This window comes from Pyxicephalus adspersus, chromosome 5 (assembly GCF_032062135.1).
Source record: "Pyxicephalus adspersus chromosome 5, UCB_Pads_2.0, whole genome shotgun sequence".
NCBI classification, from domain to species: domain Eukaryota; kingdom Metazoa; phylum Chordata; class Amphibia; order Anura; family Pyxicephalidae; genus Pyxicephalus; species Pyxicephalus adspersus.
This window is the reverse complement of record NC_092862.1, coordinates 92,493,314-92,517,422: the sequence shown is the minus strand read 5'-3', so window position 1 is coordinate 92,517,422 and position 24,109 is coordinate 92,493,314. Positions and strand designations below refer to the sequence as shown.

The following is a 24,109-nucleotide window of genomic DNA, read 5'->3' as shown; positions in this document are numbered from 1 at the left end:
GGAGATCTGGGAGTCTTCTTATTAAAGGGGGCTTCCAGATTCCAAAGTCCTGCTTAAAACGCGTATAAAAGCCCCCTGTTTGCAATTGAAGCTTTCATAAAAAGCTTAAAAACGCTTGTAAAAGCATCCATTGATTTCAATAGGAGCGTTTTCGAATGTTTTACCTTGTGTTATAATTTTTAAAACATTGCAAGGAACCTACTCTATTCTCCTCATAAACTTGCCTCAAGGAAACATCCTGGTGTACATTAGCCCATTATAATCCCATTCCATGGGAATTTCAAACATGGGCTTTTAAAGCCTCGGGTTAAACGCTGGGGAAAACGTCCATGTTGAATAATTCCTATGTGAGTTTACAAGCAGTTAAAAATGTTAAAACACAGCAAAGAGAGTTCTCTTGAACGCTCAAAAAATGTGCCTCTTACCAACTCCCTGGTGTAAAATATTTGAATGCATAGGAATTTTAGACACTGGCTTTAAGCGCTCAGGGTAAATGCAGGGGAAACAGTTTGTGTAGAGTAAGCCTAAATTAGGCTTAGTTTTTTAAAACGCATGTTAACGTTCCTACTGCATTTTTATGCACTTTTATTAGCCTACTACAGTTTGTCTTTAATACGCTGGAAAACATCTATTCAGCGTTTTCCACGCGTTTATGTTTTAAGTGCTTATAAACATGGGAAAACACCCCATTGAAATTATTAGAAGCATTTACGTGTTTTTTGGGGCGTTTTAACTTTTTAAACATTGCAAGCAACGTTAAAGATAAGGCTCGTAAACTTGCCTTAAGGAAATGGTGCTGGTGTAGATTAGCTCATTGGAATGCATGGGAATTTCAAACATGGGCTTTTAAAGCTTTAGGTTAAACACTGGGGAAAAGGCCCGTGTAGACTAAGCCTTATAAGAACATGAAGAAAGATATTAGACCATAAGTAATTGAGAAAGTTTTGAAGTATTGAAGAAAGTAGGATGAATGGTCACACCATGCACATCACAGGTACCTTTTGAGCAATCATAAGAAAACTATTCCAATAAATTGAGTACAGCTTTTTGTGACTGGTAAGCATTCTTTTCAAATCCTGAAAGGTACAATTTGGAGTTAAACCTTTGTACTCTAGTGTACAACTGCATTAAGGCAATAACAGGTATTTAAAGATTTGTGTGTTTACCATTGCTGCACATTTGTAACTTGAAACAACTTTTTTTATTCTACTTCACAATCGGTTTATGTATACTGTTTGGCATGTTGATTGTTAGCCAAAAACTGTTATACACATGCATCGAGCAAAGTGACCTTAACATTTCTGAATATTAACTGCAATTCAGAGCTGCAGCTCAAAAACATGATGTGCAGCTTTCTAATACTACTATAAAAAAGTAAACTATTGGGCTACAAATTGTGTATTGAAATTCATTATAAGCCATTGAACTGTTGGATGTCTGTTTCAAATAAAATCCTAATGGCCTTTTTGGCAAAGGAGAAATCAAACAAAATATACACATATCAAAGCAAGGTGATACTGTCTATTAATAAAACAAGTTTAAAACAAATCATGTTAATATACAGAGTATCAATATCATCAACTAAGTGCTACATTTCTTTTTTGTATCAGGGAATGTGCTTCTAGTTGCAGCCTTTTTAAGCCTTAAAGTAAAACTAAAATCCCACTTTCAAAAATTCAGCATTAGGCAGGTCCTTATTGCAGAAAAGGACAGGCAACGTCAGAGACTGCAGACATAGTACAGGAGACGGTCAGAGACTGCAGACATTGTACAGGAGACAGTCAGAGACTGCAGACATAGTACAGGAGACGGTCAGAGACTGCAGACATTACATGTCCTTTCTGCAAATTCTTACCTGCCTGATTAGCACATATCTATCAATATGATTACCAGGGATACCAGCTTATCCAGCTTTTCCCGTGGGAGCTAGAACTTAAGGAACTCCTGGAAAGAGGACAGGTGAGTATCCCCAGGGTTAAGTTCCACTTTAAATTTATTAAAACTTCTGTCCAAAGGGACTTTCCAAAGACGTGTATAGGGAGAAAAGTTTGCTGTAGTTTTAGATCTGTATTTTTACTACATGGTAACTTTGTCTACCATGTAGGATTCTGTGCTAAACATTTGATATATCCATGTAAACAGATATCCAATGTCTCACCTTGCTTTTATAGAAATATAATATTTTATAGGGCTTAAGGCAGTATATTTATGAAAAGAAAAATTATTTTAACAGTTTGCATACCAAATTATGTTATTACAGCAATTACTTTGACCAGGTCTTTAAATCATACCTCCAAGAGTTCTTCATACTTTTTAACCGTTCTCTTCAAGTCGTCTTCTTTCTCTGCAATTTTTTTATAAAGCTGTGTTGTTTCTATTTGATGAGACTGCATTAACTCTGCCTCAACCTCCTGTGCTTTACCTTAAACAAGGAGAATCCTGTTATTCAGCCTGTAAGTTTATCCCTTACAAAAAAGGCCAGTTTTTTTGACGTATCACATTTAAACATGAATGAATGAGAGCATGAATAAATCATAAAATGCAAAAATCTGTCCCAATACTAGGATGACTGTAAGCAGACTCCCCATCCCATGAAAAGTACAGTGGCAGCCCACTTTATTGCTAAAATTTTGCCTCGGCCTATAGGCACCCATTAGTGCCTATAGGCACTTTGTTCAGAAATGAATTAACAGAAATGCTTTTGGCCTGAAATGCTGCTGTGTCTGCGATCCATGTAATGGTACTGTACCACAAATATGGAAATCTCCCACCATTCAACACTAGTGTTATACTTGGCAAGCCTCCTATTGGATTGGCAAAGTATTCATAAGTGCAGTGATTTTTTTACTCTTTTTTTTGACTTGATTTTTTTTCTCTCATTTAAAATCCCCCTGATATATGGCCTTAAAAAATGTTCAGTGAAAGTCAACACTAATCTAATATTCAGTAGCATACAAACATACATTCTAAAACATAAACATACATACATACATACTAACGCTAAAAGCTAGCTTTTGGGCTACCAAGCAGACCTAGAAGAATCAGCAAAGAAAATCTAAACAAACCATATTAAATAGCTAATGATACAGTGAGTGTGTGCTTACTTATTGTCTCCTGCACAGCGGTTTCAAGCTCACGTTCTTTCTGTGCCATCTGTGTATTGAACTCCCTCATTAACTGTTTTAAAGTGGAATTGTGCTTTAATTCTAGATCTTCTTGCTCATGTCTGGACAAAGGAAAGATGTTGTAAGTCAGGGTGTTTGGAAACAACAAGGGAAATTATTATCTTTTCACTGTAAATGATAAGTAAATTGAAGCTCAACTTTAGGCAATCGAAATTATTCAAAAACATTTCTGTATTCTCCAACAACATTTTAAATATTTTTATATTTTAAACATATATTAATAAAAATTTAAACATTTTAACGGCTAATGCATTCACTAATTTATATCTTTTTATTTCCACTTTTCACTGTTGGGACTGTGCCGGAGTTACGTCATCCAGCCTGGCCAATCAAGATGCAGAATAGAAAGGAGAAGACAGCGGAACCCACGATGGAAATGGAGACAGGTGAGTATCTCCAGGGTTAGGTTTCACTTTAATAACTGCCACTAGTGAATAGAGTCAGAAGGATGCCCTGCACATACTTTCTCCAGATGTAGATGCCTCTCACTAGACTATAAAAGTGTTATTGCAGTGTTTACTTTTTTAAAGTCACTCTCTCATTTTAACATATTTTAATTATAATAAAAAATGAAAAAAAAGGTAGATTTACAATTACAGTCAGGGTAGATAGGTTTGTACAATTACCTTGCCTAAAGGCTTAAGAACAGCTGTGATATGTCACAGATGGAGTACCCACATTAAGGTGACACAATGCTGGAGTATTTAACACTTTCTCACTCTATTTTTAAATTTGAAGAGACTTTATTTCTTAGGCTTCGTACACACATCAGATGATTCTTGTCCAATAATCGCCTCAGGGCTGATAACGGATGAGAATCTGACGTGTGTACAGCACTTGTTGTTTGTTCTGGCAAATCAATGGACTGGGAGCGATCAGAATAAAAGTGAAGGGGAAAGGGCGCAGTGGGGTGCCGCTCTATCGTTCTCCCCCCTCCCCTCTCTATAAAGCAGAACAGCCCTATACGTGTACAGCGCTAATTCATGCATTGTGCAGTCTTTTTTCGTTAGAAACGATCGGGAAAAATCCTTTCCAATGACAATTAGTGCCTGTGTGTAAGCACCCTTAGCATATAAACACTGTTGCAGTTTTGGAGTAAAGAAAAAGGTACTTATAATTAAAATCAATTTTACATATGTATAGTTTACAGAATGGATTAATACCAAAATTCTCTAGACTTACTTTATCTTTTGCTCAGTTTCTTCGAACAGCTCTTTCTTTAGCAAATCTAACTCTTGATTATGTTCCTTTCGTAAAGTGCGCATGTCTTTCTGCATTTTGGTTACTTCCTTTCGGAATTTCTGCACGTCACTTTCAGCTCCTTGAAGCTTTATCTTTAATGTATTTTCCTGCGATTGAATTTCATCAAAGAGCACTTGTAACTCTTCAAATGACCTTGTTTTCTCCTCCAATTTGTCAATGCAAGCTTTTAGCTCTGTATCTTTGGCAGTTAACTGTTCCTGCAAAGAAAGTAAAGCTTCCTGATGTTTGGAAGACAACTGCTCTAGTTTTAGTTTTTCTGCTTCCATGTCATTTACGACAGAGGATTCTCTCTCTTTAAGACTCCGCTCAGTTTCATTAAGCTTTATCTGGACATTCTCAAGAGTGTCTTCCAGATCTTTTACTCTCTGTTCCTTTAAGGCGATCTCTTCTTTAACATGTCCTAATTCATTTTTGTTGCTATCGAGTTGCTCTAACAGCAATGAATATCGTTTTTCATGTTCTTCTTTTTCTTGATGCCACCCTACTTTAACTTGTTGGCAATCTTTCTGAAACTGTTCCCTTAGCTTTTGGAGCTGAATTTCCAGATCTTGATTAGATTTTTCTTTCTCTTCTAACTGAGATGTTAGCTGCTTCTTGATTGAAGCAATTTTCTGCTCTGCTTTTTTTTTTAATTCTGCTATCTTTTTAGTACTTTCAGAAGTCAAATGTTCCTCAAGTGCTTTTAGTGCTTTCTCTTTACTTTCTGTTAGTTCTGCTTTTAACAATTCCCACTCAGACTGTTTCTTGTTGAAATCTTCTTTCATGGTGGACATTTCCCCCTGTAGTTTCATTACTCGTTGTTGAGCTTCTATGGAGTGGTTGTCTTTTTCTGAAGCAACAGTTTGGATATGTTCAAGCTGCAATGCCAATTCTTTCTTCTCCATACTTTGGTGATGAAGCTGTCTATCTATTTCTTGTAATAAACATGCTTTTTCATTTGTTAATTTAGCAATCTCTTCACTCATTTCCTGAATTTTTGAATTCTGGCTCTCTATCCTAGAGGTAAATTCTGTCTCCCTTTTGCCTTGTTCTTCTGCATTTTTGGCCTGATAATGACTTAAGTCTCCAGTGACCTTGCGTATCTGATCTTCTTTTTCTAATATTTGCTTGTTGCTTGTTTCAATCTTTTCTTGTAGTTCTTTAATTGTTTGATGGTTTTGTGTAAACTTAACTTCCGCCTTTTTCTTCCAATCTTCAAACTTTTTTCTCCATGTATCTGCTTCTTCTGAACAAAGAGTTTTTTGTTTACCTAATTCCTCATTCTTAGATGTTAAATCTTGGATCTGATTCTGAAGGTGCTGCTGGTTCTCTTTATGCTGCAAACTGATGAATGCTATAGCTTTCTCTTTTTCTTCTAAATCAACACTGTTCTCAAGTTTCAGCTTCAGTTCATTGACCTCTCCATCTCTTTCTTTTAATGAAGCAGTCAAAGATGTAACTGTGTTAATGTTTTCTGAAAGTTCTTTTCTTAGCTCTGTGATGCAGGATTCTTTTTCATCAGCAACTTTCTGTTGGTTTCCTCCTTCTTTTTGTAATAATTCTTTCTCCAAATTAAGAGCATTCAATTCATCCTTCATAACCAATATTACATTTTCTTTTTCCTGTAAATTTTGGGTAGTCTGCGCCAGAGAAAGGTTTACAGAAGAAAATGCTTTATTTATTTGCTCAAGCTGATTCTCCAAGTCACGAATCTTAGTCACATGCTTTGACACAGTTCCTTGCACTTTAAATATTCCTTTTTCACAATGTGTAATCCTTGAAATCAATCTGCTCATCTGATCATTATATTTATAAGCAAGTTCTGCTAATAAGGATTCCAACTGCAAAACAATCTCTTTGCAGTGTGATTCAAACTTCTTTTTCTGTTCAAGTAACAGATGATTGTACCGAGATTCTTTTTCTAAAAGTTTATCTGCTGTTTCTTTTGCCAGTTTAGCAGTTTCTTTTCCATGACAAACCTGAAGTGACTGACATTTTCCTTCAGCTTCTTGCAGTTTTCCAAGCAGTTCATCATTTTTACTTTTATCCTCTTCTACTGCATTTTTAAGTGAATTCACCTGCTCTTCAAGCAACACCTTTTCATCCACCAAGGTAGTATATTTATTTTGCAGTATTTCGAGCTGTGATTTTAAGTTATTTTCACTTTTCGTTAAAACCAAAAGCTGATCAGATGCCCGATTTAGATGTTCTTTTAATTCATTTAAGGAGATGTCCAGATTATTTTTATCTTCTTTGAGATCATATATTTGTTTTTCGGCTTCTTCCTTTTCTTTGACTAAATTTGTAAGTTGCTGTTTAATTTCTGCTACCTCTTGTTCTTTTTCCTGAAGCTCAACTTCATGTTTTTCTTTTAGTTCTTCTGCATGCTGGCCAAGCTTCTTTTCCCATTCCTGAATGGTCTCCCCCATCATTCGCTGGTGAGTCTCATTGATACGTTGTATTTGCTCCTTATGGTTCTGCTCCAACTGAGACATTGTTTCATTGATTCCTTTTGAGCTGGCTTGTGCCATTTCAAGCATTTTCTCATTAAACTGCTTTTCTTTAATATTGAGTTCAATTTGTTTCTTTTCAAGCTCCTCTCTCATCTTAGTTTCCAGCTCTGCATATTTCTTCTTAGAGGCTTCTTGAATTTCTTTAATTCTTTGCTTCATTTTGTCAATCTTATTATTTTGAGTTTTGGTTTTTGTTTGGTGTTCTTCTTGTAAAGATGCTATTTTCTTTTCTTTGGAAGACACATTTTGGTTCATTTCTAAAATTACTTGATCATGTGTTTCTTTCAGCTTTAAGTTTTCATTCTCCTTTTGAGAAATAATTCTGTTTAGTTCTTCTATCTGACACTTGTACTCGTTTATTTTTGTCTCAGACTGCAGTGTTAGAGTATTAATTTGGTCATTCATTTTTACACTTTGCTCCTGAATTTGTAAAGAAAGGTTTTGCACCTGCTCTCTAAAGGATTCCAACCCTACAGTCAAGTTATTACATTTTGATTCTTTTTCTTCTACCAAATCTTTAAGTTGAACATTTTCTTGAGTTACAACTTCTAATTTCTTTTGCAGTTCTGCTAACCGAGCATTAAAAGCTTCAGTCTCTTCCTGCACCTTTTTCAGATGTGAGCACTTTAAGTCATCTAATTGAGAGGAGACATCCTTACATTCAGCTCTAGCTTTTTCAAGAGTTTCACCAAGTTGCTGCTTTTCTGTTTGAATATTTTCCAGTTCTTTCTGCTTACCGTGAAGCAAAAGTTTAAGGCCATTAATTTCTTCTTTTAAATCCTTTTCTACACCTTGAGTAAGAATTTGTGTTTCCTTTTCAATTGTACCAATATGAACCTGATGCTGCTTCTGCAGCTCATCCAGCTGAGCTTCATAATCCTGTTTCATCCTGTCCATCTGATTCTGACATGCCAAAAGCTTCTGTTCTATCTCCTGACGAAGTTTTAAAGCTTCGGACAGCTCAGATGATAGGGCTTCGAGCTCTGTCTGCTTTACATCTAGTTTCTCCAAGGTCTTTTCATTCATTTCTTCGATATGAGACTGAAACATTCGTTCTTTCTCTTTAATCAGTACATCACGTTCATGCTGAAACTGCTCTTTTATCTCAAGAATGCTTGCGCTATGTTCTTGTTTAAGACTTTCAAGCCTCTCCTTTAATAACTTTTCATATTCTTTATTGCGCAGTTCAAGTTCCTTTTTGTGTTCCTCTATAAGTGTACTAATCTCTTCATTGTGCTTGTTTGTTTCACATTCTATTCGAGTGGCCAATTCCTCTGTCTTGCTGTCACTGTCCTGTGAAGCTTTTGCAAGTAAACTTTCTAGTTCAAGTATTCTCTGTCAAAACAGATAAGTAATAATAATAAGACAATTCAATAATCTTCCACCAAACCAGAAAAGCATGAGTAATACGCAACTGGGCACAAAAAGTCCTACAAATTTCACTCCTGGGGAATACAGCCAATTCTAAGAAATAAAACTTTAGGACCACTTGTATGCATTAGTGAAATATCCTTGCTCTATGTGTAAAAGCTCTGGTTTCTCTGTAGAGGTTTGCCACATTGTTCGCCGAGTCAGAACCGAGCTTCTGAAATAAGCAAAGCAGGGTATCACTGCTGAATATAGGACTCTAGGATGACTCAGTAGGGGACACGTGGATTGAACAGTGGGCCATCGGCTGGTGTGAATTGAGTAGCAGTTGCCTTTTGAAATAGGGCATGGGTATGGAAATAGGTCAGCAAATTGTGCACATAGCCCCTAATAAACACTGGTCATGCCTGCTGTCCATATTCACCTCCCATCAGGACCCGTGTTTAGGAAAACTATACATTTCTTACCAAGTGAATATTAGCCTGATTCAATTTAGAAACATTAAAGGACATATCAAATCATTACCTCACTGGAGAAAACTATTTACTACCTAATAGATTTATCTCCTAGAGACTTATTGAGATTCAACTTAAACATCAATTTAAATTATGTATGCCAGACCCTTCATGAAGCACCCTGCCTAAAACTTTAACAATTGCCTGTTTTGCAGCTTGACTTTTCTGAAAGTCAATTCCAATTTTTAATTAGTATAGTTCATTCAAATAATGAATTTTAAATGGACTATGAACACATTAAATAAAAAATAAGTATTAATAAAACGCATACTGTTCTGCATTCCTCAAGCTCTTGCTGCATTTCTTGAAGCTGGTTTTCTGTCTGAGTCTGAATGGCTTTCTTCTGAAGCTCCATCTCTTCTAAAGCAAGTATAGCCTGCTGTTCCTTTTCATGAAGAGAAAATAAATGTCCTTCCCTAGTCTTAACCTGCAAAATGAAAACAAGGATTGAAATAAAAATGGTAAAGTTATTCATAAAGAGCTAAAATTATACAACAAATCTGGGTGAACGTTTGCAATGTTCTGCAAGCAGATGGGCCAATAAGTATCACAACATATTATTTTTTTTCTAGCTACACTTTAACCAACGTTCACTAATCAGTTGTAGTTTAGTTATAAAGCTGACCATTTATCATTGATATAGACATAGAAGTACAGAAGTGTGCTTACAACAGCTTCTTTTAATTTTTCTTGGTACCCCTCTTCCAGTAATCTTAGGCTTTCCTTGTGTTCCTGTTCTTTTTGCTGCAGAAGTTCTGCATGAGATTTTTCCAGCTCAGTAATACGCACATCACAGGTTTTCTAAACAAACAAAAAAGTTGAATTATCAAGTAGAGGTCTTTACACAATATCTATAGATTATTGTATTTTTGGGGGGATATTCTATTTTATTTTAGGAAAAGAAAACCAATACCTTCATAATGTCCACAACCTCTTGCTTGACACGGCTGAGTTCTTTTTGAAGATTCACTCTTTCTTCTTCACTAGCTTTTTCAATGGCTTTAATCTGTTCTTCCATTTGCTGCTTGCCCATTTTCTGAGCCTCTTCTGTATTTTGTGTGGCAGCTACAGCCTTTTCCAGTTGCTCAAAAGCTAATATATAAAAAAAATATATAGGGCCACATATTTAAATCCACTACTTCTGCAAATATGTTTATAAGTTTAAATGGAGCAGGTTTTCACAAAAGGATACAATTAAAAAAAACACAAAACTTTTTTTTACATGTTCACTATAAAATAGAATAACAGCCAACATAAACTTAACTAAGTTAGTTACATCCTTCCTTAGTTACATCTGACATATGGAAGACTCGTAGATATGAACAAGGCTTCCCTGCTCCCTCATGTGCAGGACGAAAGCTTGGAGGGGGCGGTTTGCAAACACAGCTGATCAGTAGCATCTAGTAACTCTTTAATGACCTTTAATGAACTCTTTAATGAAGTTGTTTCTTTTTGCATATCAAAGCTCAGCTTGCTCCAAAAGTTAATGAATGTTTAGGCTCCATAAAGTTTTTTGTTTTGTTTTTTGCTTTGTTTGTGATTAGCTCACTGCAAGGATTTTATACAGTAACCGAAGCCACACTGCCTTTTATATGTTTAGATAAACATCTGTCCTAATTGCATTTATTAAAATATTGTACCTGTTCTGACTTGCATACAAATTTAACTTAAGAAAAAATCTTGTATGCAACTCTGGGACTACCTGTACAAACAGCATTATTGTTTTATTCCTAAATTTACATCCGGTTTATATGTGGTCAGTTTTTATGCTAGGAGTTCTTAGCCCCTTTTTTAATAAAAACATTGAAACCTGAACAAGATATTAAACAAAATATTTAATTTAAGACTTTTAACAGGTAAAAAGGCTCGTTAAACATAAAAGTTAAACAGTTATATTGACATTTCTACAAAAACATCACCGCAAACCAAGACAACAGCATGCACTGATCTACATGCAACGCAAAAGTTAACCATAGCAGTTTAGGTAAAATGAAATTACACAACTGGTGCAGTGGACATTAGCTGCTGCCAAACTGACAATAAGGCAAAAACTACTTCCAAACCATACATAAACTCAGATAACAAAAAGCTGTACTACTTGCTGCTCAGACAATTTAAACTAAAGTGAGAAACTAAGTAAAAATAATATTTAGCAGTAGATATCAAATTATTTTAAAAACGTAATTTTATAACAATACTTTAATGCTATCAACTCTGTGTAGTCTGCAACATAGTGAACAAAAAATATTTTTCACCACAGGGAAGGATCCATAGTTGCCACCATGTCCCCCAAGTGAGAACCAGCTGGCTGAAATTTTTTAGGCATGGTTCAGCTAGATTAAAGTTACTCACTTTTTCAGTTTCAATTAGCATTTACAGAAGGAGTGTACAAAAATCAGTAGGAAAATACCTATATTAAAAAAATTATACAATATTATAATATACATAATTTCTATTCATGTACTGGTTAATGACAACTTAATATATCTTTACATCTCATTTATGATTAATGTGTGTTAAAATTATAGCAATGTGGTTATAATACAATGAGAAGAAGGGGCTGATTGCATTGTAATGCTAGGCCCTATGATAACTGCAGTTTAATACAGGAAGTAAAGTACCAATAAATATGCAGGAAAAATTTTTTTTTGTCCTGCATAAATATTGGTACTTTACTTTACTGAACATACCTTTAAGCCACATTCTAAATTCTTTCAAAACAATGCTAGATTAGCCAGGCAATATTCATTTTGGTAAAGATTTATTGTCTTGAGGTTCAGGACGACTGTCCTTCTAAATCGTGACAATTAGTAGTATAAATACATGACTAGCCAATCATTTTTTATTTATATTAATACAAAAATAGTTTGCAGGGCATAGACTAAGAATTTTAGATGAGCAGCCAATGTTGTGGCCACAAACATGGTCATTTACGCATGGAGAGAGCAAGAAAAAAAAAAAAAAAATAGGTGCGATTATCCTGATTGTCTGAGTAGCAACATTTATTCATAACATTTTTTTTTATTATTAATATAAATATCCCTTACCCCAATCCTGTTCATATAAGGCTTGGGAAAGCCACCATTATTTGGCATGCATGGGCACACAAGATATAACATGTATTTGTGAGTTCTGTTTGCACATGAATTTTAAACTAATGTACTAACTTAAATCAGATCTGCTCAACCATTCTACACTTTTGGTTTATTTATTTATTTTATGGGGGCTCCAAATGTCAGTAGGCAATATTTGGGGGACTGAAATAGGCAGTTTATGAAAAAAAACAAATGAGGAAAAAATTTGAAAAAAAAAAATATTAAGATCCCATACATCATTTATTAGTGGTAAACCATTCAGAGATGTAGATTCCCAGGTTGTGCATGTCTGATTAAACAGTGCTTAATAACAAACTAAACAGTATTAATTTAATGCTGTAACTACTAACAGTATTCATGTAAGTGGATCTTAGCAATTGAAAAAGAGCATACATTTGTCTGCAAAAACAAATTCTATTTGCATTATGTTTTAACTTGCATTTCAAAAAAAAAAAAAAAAACACACAAGTCCCACCCACTGATCTGCTTGAACCCAGAAAAGACCATTATCAGTGCTCTGGAAAAGCCTGAACCCGCTGAAAGCCCACCCCCTTATGTTTGAATAAAGTTGGACTAGTAAGCAGAAAACTGTAAATACCTTTATTTTAGGTTAGGCTCTGGTTTAAATCAGCAGCAGAACAACTGAGGTATATCTTAACCCTAAATCAAATATGTTTTGTCATATATTGCAGCTTACAGTCTTAAAATTGCGATGGCTGCGTTTTCTTCTTAGTCACTTTTTTTTTGTGCCTGGTTAACCTTACAGTAACAAAATTACTGTCCTGGGTTGACAACACAAACTCACTTTACTGTATCTATTAAGTAGCAGAACTATCACCTAAAGCTGCTCTCCTAATTACAGAAATGTACTTTTCTCTTCATCTGCACACTGCTAATATTGGATGTCACTCAATTGTAAATGTCCCATATTTTGCGGTTTCATGCTGGATCCGTTCTTGTTTTAAAACATTTTACCAATTTTTTTTTTTATGTATGGTATTACTGATTTTGTAATCACTTAATCATTTTGTCCAAACACATAAATTTTCCCACTATGTATTTAGTTGAAAATACCTATAGTATTGAGATGGTATGTCCATAAATGTGAACTCAATTCAATAAGCCTATTAGGACTTTTTAGGCACCATTTAATCAGTTTACTTTTAACATCAGTTATCTTTTAAATACATAATTTCATTGAATTTTTTAAAAAAAAATTGCATAAGATGTATCACATTTTTAAAGTGAACAGTTTTACAAACATATACACAACATAAATTCTGTCCCAATTTCATTTTGACGCGTTTCACAGATTTCACTTCCTCTTGGAAAAACATGGGACAACAGAAAATATTTATAGAACTCATACTTTTAGATCTCATAACTGATGTTGAAAGTAAAGTTATCAAACACTGTAATTATTATACCTAATATGAACTTCATGTTTTACAATGTATTGATTTAGCTATTGCTACTATTTGTCTCACCCTCTTCTGAGGAAGCCAATCGGCAAAAAACGTCAGGAAATGAGACTAACCCTCCTTTCCACAACGTTAAAATATCCGGAACATTAACGCTTGAAACTTTTTTATACGTAAACTGTGCTATGTCTAGTTGATATTTCTACAGCTTGTCTAATTATAAAATGTTTGCGTACAAAATCCTTGTTTTCCAGTTTGATTAACTCGCTCCTTTTCACAATAGTTAGAAACCAGCTTTAAATATTTATAATCCTGCAATGCCTAGAAAGTTATTTCTTCACCTTCCTAAAAAGCTTTTTTTTATTGTGTATAGATACTCTGTCATAGATGCTCTTACAACATAAATGGATAATCCTGAGTATTAGAGAGAAAATATTTCACACAATCACATAAGTCCTGTTATTTGCAGCTTTAATGTCATGATCACACTCCCTTGACTTAGGCTTACAGTAACAGGACTGAATGACACTTGGCATCATTTAACCTGAAAGCAAACCAAAGCTGACTCATATGCAAAGTAAGGCACGGCTTTCCAAGAACCAGTGCATAGAAGCTTTATATGTATAAATGAAAAAAAAAAATTCTTACCAGCTTTTTCAGATTTTTCTTTTTCCTCCTGAAGGAGATCACATCTTGTAGTTAACTGTTTGACTCTTGCTCGAAGCTGGGAAACTTCCTCTTCCTTCATCATTAGTGTTTCATGCATCTGTCTTTTTGTCTCTGCAATGACCATTCCCTATAAATGATGGAAAAAAAATGAATATATATCATACATACATATACATAAAAATCAATATATATAATAACCATTCAAAACACAAATCCTGGGCGAAAAGGTATTAAATGTATGGGTGTGTATATGAATAAATTTGTTTTCTTTAATATGATTCAAAATATTAATCAGGTAAAGGTACATTTATGCATGCAAATATTTCACATTTACATACTGCAGATGAACAAGTCAATGGATCATACTGCCTTTCTTTTAACTTATATGGACTTGAAAAGAAAAAGCTCTTTCTGCACAGAAGCAGCAGAAAAGCAGCCAAAAATAATAAAAAAAATAATTTTTACTTCACATAAAGGGGTTGACCACCCTTTTATGTAAAGTAAAAATTTTGGTGATAAGTCTGCTTTAAGCTGAGACAGGGCTTACTAAGGTCACCACCTGAAATTAGTTCTGTTCTGGCATAGGCCTTAGGTTGTTGGCAGTAAAAAGGTAAAAGTGTTTATGCCTCATTAGCTTTTTACCATGGCTTGCCTGGTGCTGAAGAGGTCATCTAAACAATTGGAATTGCTCTGTGTTTGTGCTGTACAGGTAATGATAGGTTTTCTTAATTTTTTTATAGTGTTTATTATTTGTGGAAAATAAAAAAAGGAAAAAGAGGGAAAAGGTGTTACAGTAAGCAGACCAAGTACATCTAAATTTCACAATCTTGGCAACGTGAAGTTCTGCAGACATCTTTCAGAGTTGAATGTTTACCTTATCTTGCTCCAGTTGCTCAACCAAATTCTTGGCATCGCTCAGCTGAGTAATCAGCTTGGTCTTTTCACTAGTGTGAAGTTCCTAGAATTTCAAACACAAAAGTGTTTTGATAACGAACAGTTCCTAATAGTTAGGACCAGCATATTAGAAAAATAACAACTGTTAAAAGAATAAACACTTCTATTGAAATGAAGGATAATTATGAAGCCAAATTCAAGTTTTAAGTGATTTAAAATTCATCTTACATGAAAAGTAACCCAAATGAAAAGGCAATCAGCAGAACTAACATTAGCTAACATTAACTAACATTAGCCTATGCTAAAATACAGTCAAATATAAAACACAAATGCAAAATCAAACATCAACATTATTTTAAAAAGAAAAATCACATGAATAATATCTTGCAACATCAACATTTATTCTGGACCTTTTTAGTCTATCTCTAGCCAAACTAAATTTTTATTTACTTTTTTTTTTTTACATTTTTGGATGTGGAGCCCTTGTCAGGATTTCTTGCCATCTGTAACATCTCTGGAGATATTAAGACAATGTGTCCAGGTGACCAATGTTACTGGGTCAGTAAGTAATGAATAATTCTTAATTTTATAGCCATCACCACAACAGAACTTTAGCAGAATTCTTCCTATAAGGGAACCTGTTCGGATGATTTCCTCATTTTCTGGTGTGGCTCTGTAAAAGGAAGAGTTCCTCAACGGAAAACACAGAGCAAATCAAAACAAAAGAGTTTAAAGCTAAGGCAATGCTATTCTGAACAGGTAAGTCAGTATTCCACTGCATGATTTCTGACCAACGTACACCTGCAATACACTGGCAAATGAAAGCGAAATGCTGAATCTGACAGCTGTCTCCTCCTAGCATAAAATCTATCATAAAAAGTCTACATTTCCAATTATTTCTCAAAAATGTGAAAGCAGATAAAATGATAACAACAGCTAATTTGAATGGGTGAGCAGAGACTTGCAACAGACACAATAGAGGGGGAGACTGACGTCCTGCAGAAGACAAAGAAGGGGAGAAATGCTTGTACAAACAAAAAGTCAAAAAGTCTGTGTGAGATTCTGCAAGCATGCTCCCCACATAAAGTGCAACAATACATTTCTTTTTTTCATTGGTAAGAAAATTCTATGGAACAGCAATAATCAGTGTACCTTAATCTTTTCAAGCTCCTGAAGCCTTTCATCTAGCTGGTTTTGAAGGGCTTCCTTTTCACTGGTAAGCTGAGTAGACCGTTCCTTATGTGATCGAATCATTTCCTTACACCTCTGCAATAGGTTTTCCTGCCGTTTCACTCTTACTTGTAGAGCGTCTAAAGTTTTTGCAGAATCATCACTTCCATCTTTACATAAGGAATTCAAGTCAATGAGGAAAAGATAAATTTTAAAACTTTTTGTAAAATACCAGTTTTTTTTTTTTATTTACTTAAATTGTAATAGAAAAAAACGAATGGATGCAAATATAAAATTGAGTGTAGAAAAGCTAATTCATTTGAAAAGCTTTATTGATTTTCTTTTGGCTTTGGTATAGTAATTAATTCCAGTTCAAGTGATGCTCAAAGCCTCTCCCCCTATTTCATGCAGAAACATTACTGGGACAGAAAATGAGGGGGCAAAGAACTCTCCAATAGTTAAACAGGGCTCGATAGCGGGCAAATAAAAATTCTTTATGATCCCATACCAGCTGCTACACTGTTGTCTGCCTCCCCTTCTAGGATAGGTCCTTGATTTTCTGGCTCTGACTGAATAGTTGCTGGCTCTGGATCTCCTTGCACTTTTCCAAGCCTCTGTTTCAGCAAAGTTACCTAAACAAAATAAACCTATACATGTAATATGAGCAATACGAAGAGTAGACAAAAGCGCTGCAAAAAAACAGATGAAGACCTTGATGATCATACCTTCTACAGTTACACTTTACCCCCGAAAAAAAAAAACATACAAATACAATTTTTGCTGTTGTAAAATTTTAAACATGCTAAAATGTTGACTATATTTTTTAGACAAAATAATGCTCAGGGTTAATGCAAAGAAACTGAAAGGTCAACTCAACCCAATAAATATAGCTAAGCCTTTGGTTGACACTGGTAGGTAGAATAAATTAATTTCTTTGTAAATTTCTTAAAAACTTTAACAAATATTTAGACTACCAGCAGTTTGCATCCTCCCCTCCAATAATACAACAATAAGGGTACTCTTGTTTCCCAGCAAGGCTCCCCAGTTATGTATCCTGCATTAATGGGGGAAGTGATACACCCTCACTGAACTTTGTAATAGAGTATAAAGTTTAAACAGAGCTTGGAGTACGTAGGAATAATAAATTTATAGATTTTATAAATAGATTTTTTTTTAATAAATTCATTTGATTTTACTTACTAAGGACCCCATATCAATTAATTAGAAGTTTCGGTTGGTGATGACATTTAAATTTGCGGGTGGTGTTCTAACCTGAGTCTGTAACACACTAATAAGCTGGTCTTTTTCTTCCAGAGATGCATCAAATTCTTCCTGTAAATGTTTCTTGGCCTGTTGGTCCATTTGTAGCTCCTGACAAAAAAAAAAATAGGACATTTGTACTGAATGTTGCTCTATTCCATGGCAATGAGAAACAGTTCTCTTTGTAAACTGCGGACTTTTTAAACGGGCTGAAATAGTCAGATAGCAGATTTTCATCCCAAAAGTACCTAAGGATAATGCATTGTGCTATACTTGAATATGTGACTCATAATATTGACCTAAGCAGTGGTGCCCAACCTTTTTTCATCTGGGGGCCACTGTTGACATAGAGATAAAACCTGCAGGCCACAATGAATATTTTTATTGAAAATAAAATTTATTTGAAATGTTTCTAGTTACCGTAACATACATGCACCAAATAAAGGAAATTATGAATCAAGAATTTTTGCACTCAACATGTATGCAACATTTTATTAATTAAAGATACAAAACTAAAGCTATCATACAGTGCTGGCTGGCTAATATTGCTCCCTGGTCACCACTCCTGTACCACAGAGCAGAAACTACACCAGGGGTGGGCAAACTTTTTGGCTCAGGTGCCACAATGGATTCTGAAATTTGGCAGGGGGGCAGGCCAGGATCAGATGGATGGAGCACCGAGACGGGTGTCACTGAATGTGACGTCATGATGACATAACCCTGCCCGCTCTCCCATCGCAGATCTGAGCCTGGTTATGAGCCTGATCAGAACATGGTCTGCGACTCTGGCCGGTGCGGACCGCAGATCTACTTTAGCGGAGCCGCTGAAATGGAGAGTTCAACGGGCCGGATATGGCCCAGGGGCTGTAGTTTGCCCACGCTTGAACTATACCATACAATAAGTCCTGTCAGTTATAGGGGGCAGCTAACCTTCTTTGTACCCCAAAATCTTTGCAATAGATACTTCCAGAGAAATGCAACTCATGTGACAGCCAGGGGGTACATGTTCTTACTACTACATCTTCAGGTCGCTACATCTCCCCATTCCTAAAAAACTAGGGTTCACAGAAGGTAAGTGGCCAGCTATGTGTGACAGGGTAGCATGGTATGACAATTATAGTTTTTCATATCTTGACATGGCGCCATAGTATTTTAGGGGGAGTTACCCACAAGAGTCCCCCACTTGCAGTTACATTTCCCTTTTCTTACAGAGAAATTGGGGTTCATAGAGAATAAGGTGATAGCTATGTGTTACAAGGTAGCTTTACAACTTGTTATGTTTAGGGGCTGAAATTGGGTTTTATTTGTAGCTCTCAGAGTCATACTGCAATATGATAACTCAACTTGACCAGGTATATTTAGAATCGATCAAAGGTTTGGTGCTTACCTCTCGCAGTTCTCCTATTCTCCTCAGTGCTTTATCCTGGCTCTGGCTCAAAATGGACTATCAAGAAAAACATTTTTACAATCATGTGTAATTTCACAATCATGTTTCTGAGAGTACATCAATGAAAGATTGTATAGTATTATTTGCGTTGTACAACCCAAAAGCAAATTTTATTTCATTTATTATCTGGCAAACCAGCCAGGATCAGTGCTTGTTGATAAACACAAGTGCAGTCAGGAAATAAGTAAAATGAAAACCTCAAAATGTAATCATGCTCTGGTCCTGAATGCGACCTGTTGACTTTCATTCCACTCAAATATTTTTGCCTGTACATTTTCAAAGGACAGTATATGAACCTGACACTGAAAGACTGAGGTGCTCAGTGTAAAATATGTACAATTTAGGAGTATCAAAATAAATATTAACATATTAGCTTTACATATGTGCTGCACTGAAAATGTCTAAAGAACTTTTTCTTTTAGCAAACAAATATAAAATGCTGCAACAATCAATGGGGTAGCAATAACATTACCAAAGAAACATGCAAATATTATACTGACATATCTTTTTTCCCACCTGAAGCTTCTCTTTGTCCCTCTGAACTGTTCTAAATGCTGTAACCAACTGCAATTGAAAAACAAAATTACAATTATAAAAACAAAATGACTTTTAGAGCTAAAACACTGGTAATTCTGTTTACTATTGAAGCAGTTAATTATGTTGTTGCTCTGGTATGTATGTTGTCTCAGTCTAGGAGGGCCTTAAAGTTTTATGCGGCTAATCTCATATGGTAACACTGATGTCCTGTATACTGGATCCTCTTATATTTGACATGTTACTACTTCCAATTTCTATGTCTTTTTTGAATATGATATTTCTAAAAACTTTAAAAAAATGTACATTCAAAAAAACAAACAAAATAATACAGTCTTTAAAGTCTAGTTTATTTTTAACAATATATAATTATACTATATTAATATGATCATAATATGGCATATAACTATTTGTGCACATATACTAAATTTACATATTGTACAGAAATGCAGGGATGGGTTCTGGATTGGCGATATATTTCCCCCATTTTTGGCTTCTGGTCCCCATAGACAGGTGGAAGAGTAATAGGAAAGGAGCCCATGGTTAGTATAGCAACCAATGATTTCATGTTTATTAGAAACTATTCCGGGGTCCTGGGCTCTGGAATGAAAAGGAAGGGAAGCACCTACTTAAGGGGGACGGACCCGGTGTGTAGGGGTTAACCATCCTAGCAGGTGAGGAGTTCTAGGAGATAAGAGGTATGTGTTACCACATATGTTAGTTAGGTGTGAGAACCTGCTTGCATCGTTTGGATTAATGTTGCGGAGACCCCAGGAGAAATCCCCCCTGTAGTAAAAGCTTTAAGCTTAGAGTTTTTGGGACTGTCACCATTGGTTGCTCTTGCCATTTTTGAACCTTGTTTAAGTTTGATGCTGCAAGAACCTCTCTCTTTTTTGTTTTTACATTACTACTTAAGGAATGAGCTAAGTTTTTATTTTCCTCTATGCTGAAATATGCTTATTTTGTGTTCAATATACAGCACTTTTTTGGACTGTACAAATATGTAGTTTCTATTTAGTTCATAGGAAAACCAAAATAGGAATAATTATAACTAAACGCATAACCAAACAATAAGGATTTTCAGTAGATTGATAAATGTATAACAAGGAAAACACTGGCTTTTCAGTTGCTGTGCCGGATACATAAAACTGTGTACCACTGCCAACCAGACAATGAATGTCTTGTGAGCCACAGCTATGATAGATAACTTGTATTGGACATTACCCAGTCTAACATGTCATTTCTCATACATGACATACAGAATGTGAACAGGATGACCAGAGACAAAAGTAGAAGCAATAGGAAAGAAGGAATGGACAAGCTTGTGGATTTTTGCATTTAATAATCTGTAACCCAAGAATAACATGTCAGAACTTGCTTTGAATGAATTTGTCGGGTATAAAAAAATAACAAAAAACATGAACCAGCCAATCAAAGTGCACATATTTTCTGAAAAGAAAACCCTGTAAACTAGACAACTATACATTCAATACAATACAAATGATGATTTAAAAAGGAAAAAAAGTTTAGGCAGTTTACTTAGCAACGTGAATTTTGAGTCTGCAAGTGCAAGCTGGAAATGATCTTTCCTGATTGTTTTCAGCAACAGTAGAACTAAAGAGGCACAGAGCACTATTTAAATCTATGGAGAGGTAAAGAAGAAGATGAGTGAGGAGCTTTCTGCTCCCTACAGCATGTGTCCCTGCTTGGTCCTTTATTGATCTCCCAGGATGGATCAATAAACAACTCCTGGAACCACTGTACACACTAAAGATTTTGGCCTGGTAAACATGTACAGGTCTCCCTACAACCTCCCCGTATTCCTCTCTGCTCTTTCCATCTATAAACATGCCCTGTAAAGAAAATCTGATTTGCTCCTTGTGCTTCTTCCCTCTCTTCTCTCCATTGTACTTGGAATCCAAAGGACTAATACCAAATCAAAATTCAGGTACTTAAACAGCTTGGCTTAAAAATATAATTCACGATGTATTAATGACTACACCGCTGCATTATTTGTAATCTAACTTGAATTTTGCTTAAAAAATTACCTAACAGAAAAAAATAGTTAGATATTACATTGTTCAAATCTGTTTTTAGTGTCCTAAGTGATTTGCAATTTATTACATCTAAATAGCTCAAATAAAGAAGCAATCATCATATCTTAGTCACATAAAATCTGCATAGCTTTATCAAACATAACACAATAGGACCAAATTTCTGCTAGGAATAAGACAAATTTTTTTTTTCCAAACTACCAAAACTACTTCTACTTGTAAAAAAAAAAAATTAGAGCATTTTTTTTTTTAAATAGAGTGTGGACTGGATACAATTTCTGAACTCTCCAAGCTTACAGATGCTACATGGACACTGGAAGACTGTGTGAAACTAAGGATTGTTATAACAAGCCACTGTAATATGTGGCTAAACTTGGGATATTAGCTGGTTTCATCGTTGTGTTCCTGGACTTTGACATTCAGCCTGAAATAGTGCAATTTCACTATTTCTTTGTTATGATGGTCTGCTATGGAAACCTAGGTCTGTGTTATGTCATCACTTAGTTCTGAATATTGGTCTTTAGTTAAACTGTCTACATCCTGCAGCTTATCCAGGTCTACTGTGACTGCAACACAAGCAAACATTTTGCTAAATTCTGTAATATTTGCTTTGGTTCCTACACCACTACACACTGTTTAGGGATAATTATTGCTGCCACGCCACCCAAACAGGAAGGGGGTATTTATGTGCGTTGCCTCAGACCACTAGTCAGGGGTTTTGGTTACTGCACACCAAAAGGAAGGGATGTATTTTTTAGCTTAACATATTCACTCACCTCAGAATATTTCCCCCGGTAATTCCCCAAGCTTTTCTCCATTCTTCGCAGCCTTTGAAAAAGCTGTTCCTTGCTTAATCCTTCCAAACTGTTTGAAGAATCTTCAGTTTCACTTTCAATATCTGAAGAAGGATCAAACGTAGGACCTGCACTGTCTGACTCAATTCGGTTTAAAGATTCTCGTGAAGCAGTTCTTACAAGTGACTCTTTTGATGAAGAACGGAACAAGGTCTCCTTCATTGGACTACGAAATAATGATTCCATGGAGGGGACTCGAAGCTGTAGCTTTTGTGCAAAAGACTGGCCCTCACTTTTCTGCAATGATAAGGTTTCAATAAAGGTAATAAAACTGAATTATAATAAAAGTTTATAACATAATAGAAAATAGTATAATATAAAAATGGAGGTGTGGACTAATATTTTTTAATCTCGTATAAGTAAAACAAACAAATAAGTATCCCAAAGAACTTACCACCATGTTTATATGAAACTATATAACTGTAGAAAATCTATAAGTTGTCAAAAATTATTGCTGCCTTAAAAAGGTGAAAAAAGCCTTAAAACGTAAGTTTATATTGTTTGTCTCATACTAAAGATGAATATCAACTGTCATATCAAAACATGTAATTTACATTATACAAGTTTATTCAAACAGCTGTTTTTTTTAAACATGTCTGCATTTCAGTTTGTTTCAAATGTGCGAATGCCATTACATTTATTGAATTTTCTAAAATGGTCATTCACTTTTCAAACAAATATGTGATTGAAAACTGAATGACCATTCCTTAGGCAATGTTCACATTGTCCAGGAGGTTCTGGTGCACTTACCTTTTCCTCATGCCAGAGAACTACTGCCTCTGGAGAGGTGCTACATATAAGATTTTCCCCATGGTAAGGCAAGGTGCAGGCTGCTAGGAGCCACGTGGAATGATGCATTCATAAAACAGCACTGAACCTGCCCTTAGTAATGAATAGAGATGTTACCCACACCTGGGAAGAACATCCTCTCCTGTAAAATGTTTCGGGTAGTATCTGTGCAGCTCTCAACAGGCTGCACACCAAACTGTTCAACCCAACCCAATTTCACTGCAAAATGAACTTTCACTGTATGTTTTAATTAACTTACAATGTCCATCATGCAAGTTAAAACACAAGTAAAAAAAAAAAAAAAAAATTATAGGGCATGGGGTCAGGGAGCACACTTACAAAGGGTCATATGTGGCCGCCATAATCTCGCTTTTACTTCTTCCCATGTAGAACAGCAAAACAGCATGAGGGGGAGGGGGGTTAAAAGACCCAACAACAGAAAAAGTAATGTAATGTAATGTCTAAAAAAAATTCCTGCTGCAATACTCTTGCATTGAAGATGGGGGGGGGGCATCTCATGTCTGAGTGCGGTAGAGTACAAAAGTTGCCTGCTGGAGGTAAAACCTTGCCTGCCCTCCAGCAGCAGGGGCTACTTCCCTGGTAAATACGCAAGTTATCCTACAATAACACCTTTCCTAATTTAGGATGCGGCTAATATATAATGTTTTTTTAAGCTATGTATCAATTTTTTAATTTCCCATCATTTTATTCACTGTTTCAGCGGTATTGGTAACAAGTGGAAATAAAGGGAAAATTTTTCCATGTAGGAGGACATACAGAAATATAATCTTCAAATGGATAATAATCCTTAACCACTTTAAGAGTGCGTGTCCCCAAAATCACACAGGACTATTATTGAGAACCAAGCTCCTTGGGTTAGTATGTTAAACAGAAAGGAGAGAACAGCTGTTTAATACCTTAACCACTTTAGCTAAAGCCTATTGTATAGTTTTAGATAATCATACACTATAAAACCAAATTCTGACCCATTCAACTATACACACTATGTATTACAGAAAGGCTTTCTTGCTGTGTAAAACATTTTCAATCAGAATTTTATTGGAAATTATTAAAATAATGATTGTTTATGAGTAGCTTT

The 24,109-nt window shown here is 35.3% G+C and overlaps 1 protein-coding gene across 3 annotated transcripts in view; it reads right to left on the bottom strand.

The window, feature by feature from the left end:
* The window catches only part of GOLGA4 (golgin A4), a 60,503-nt gene that overhangs the window by 20,372 nt on the left and 16,022 nt on the right, over nucleotides 1-24,109 (bottom strand). For all 3 annotated transcript variants that reach the window (XM_072412131.1, XM_072412133.1, XM_072412132.1), the window contains exons 5-18: nucleotides 22,144-22,458; nucleotides 19,296-19,343; nucleotides 18,720-18,776; nucleotides 17,345-17,443; nucleotides 16,581-16,704; nucleotides 16,055-16,242; nucleotides 14,883-14,966; nucleotides 13,988-14,135; nucleotides 9,737-9,915; nucleotides 9,493-9,624; nucleotides 9,095-9,250; nucleotides 4,368-8,275; nucleotides 3,105-3,226; nucleotides 2,292-2,422 (exon numbers count right to left, since the gene is read on the bottom strand). In XM_072412131.1, the coding sequence (XP_072268232.1) occupies nucleotides 2,292-2,422; nucleotides 3,105-3,226; nucleotides 4,368-8,275; nucleotides 9,095-9,250; nucleotides 9,493-9,624; nucleotides 9,737-9,915; nucleotides 13,988-14,135; nucleotides 14,883-14,966; nucleotides 16,055-16,242; nucleotides 16,581-16,704; nucleotides 17,345-17,443; nucleotides 18,720-18,776; nucleotides 19,296-19,343; nucleotides 22,144-22,458 (5,691 nt within the window). The remainder of the gene's footprint in view (nucleotides 1-2,291; nucleotides 2,423-3,104; nucleotides 3,227-4,367; nucleotides 8,276-9,094; nucleotides 9,251-9,492; nucleotides 9,625-9,736; nucleotides 9,916-13,987; nucleotides 14,136-14,882; nucleotides 14,967-16,054; nucleotides 16,243-16,580; nucleotides 16,705-17,344; nucleotides 17,444-18,719; nucleotides 18,777-19,295; nucleotides 19,344-22,143; nucleotides 22,459-24,109) is intronic.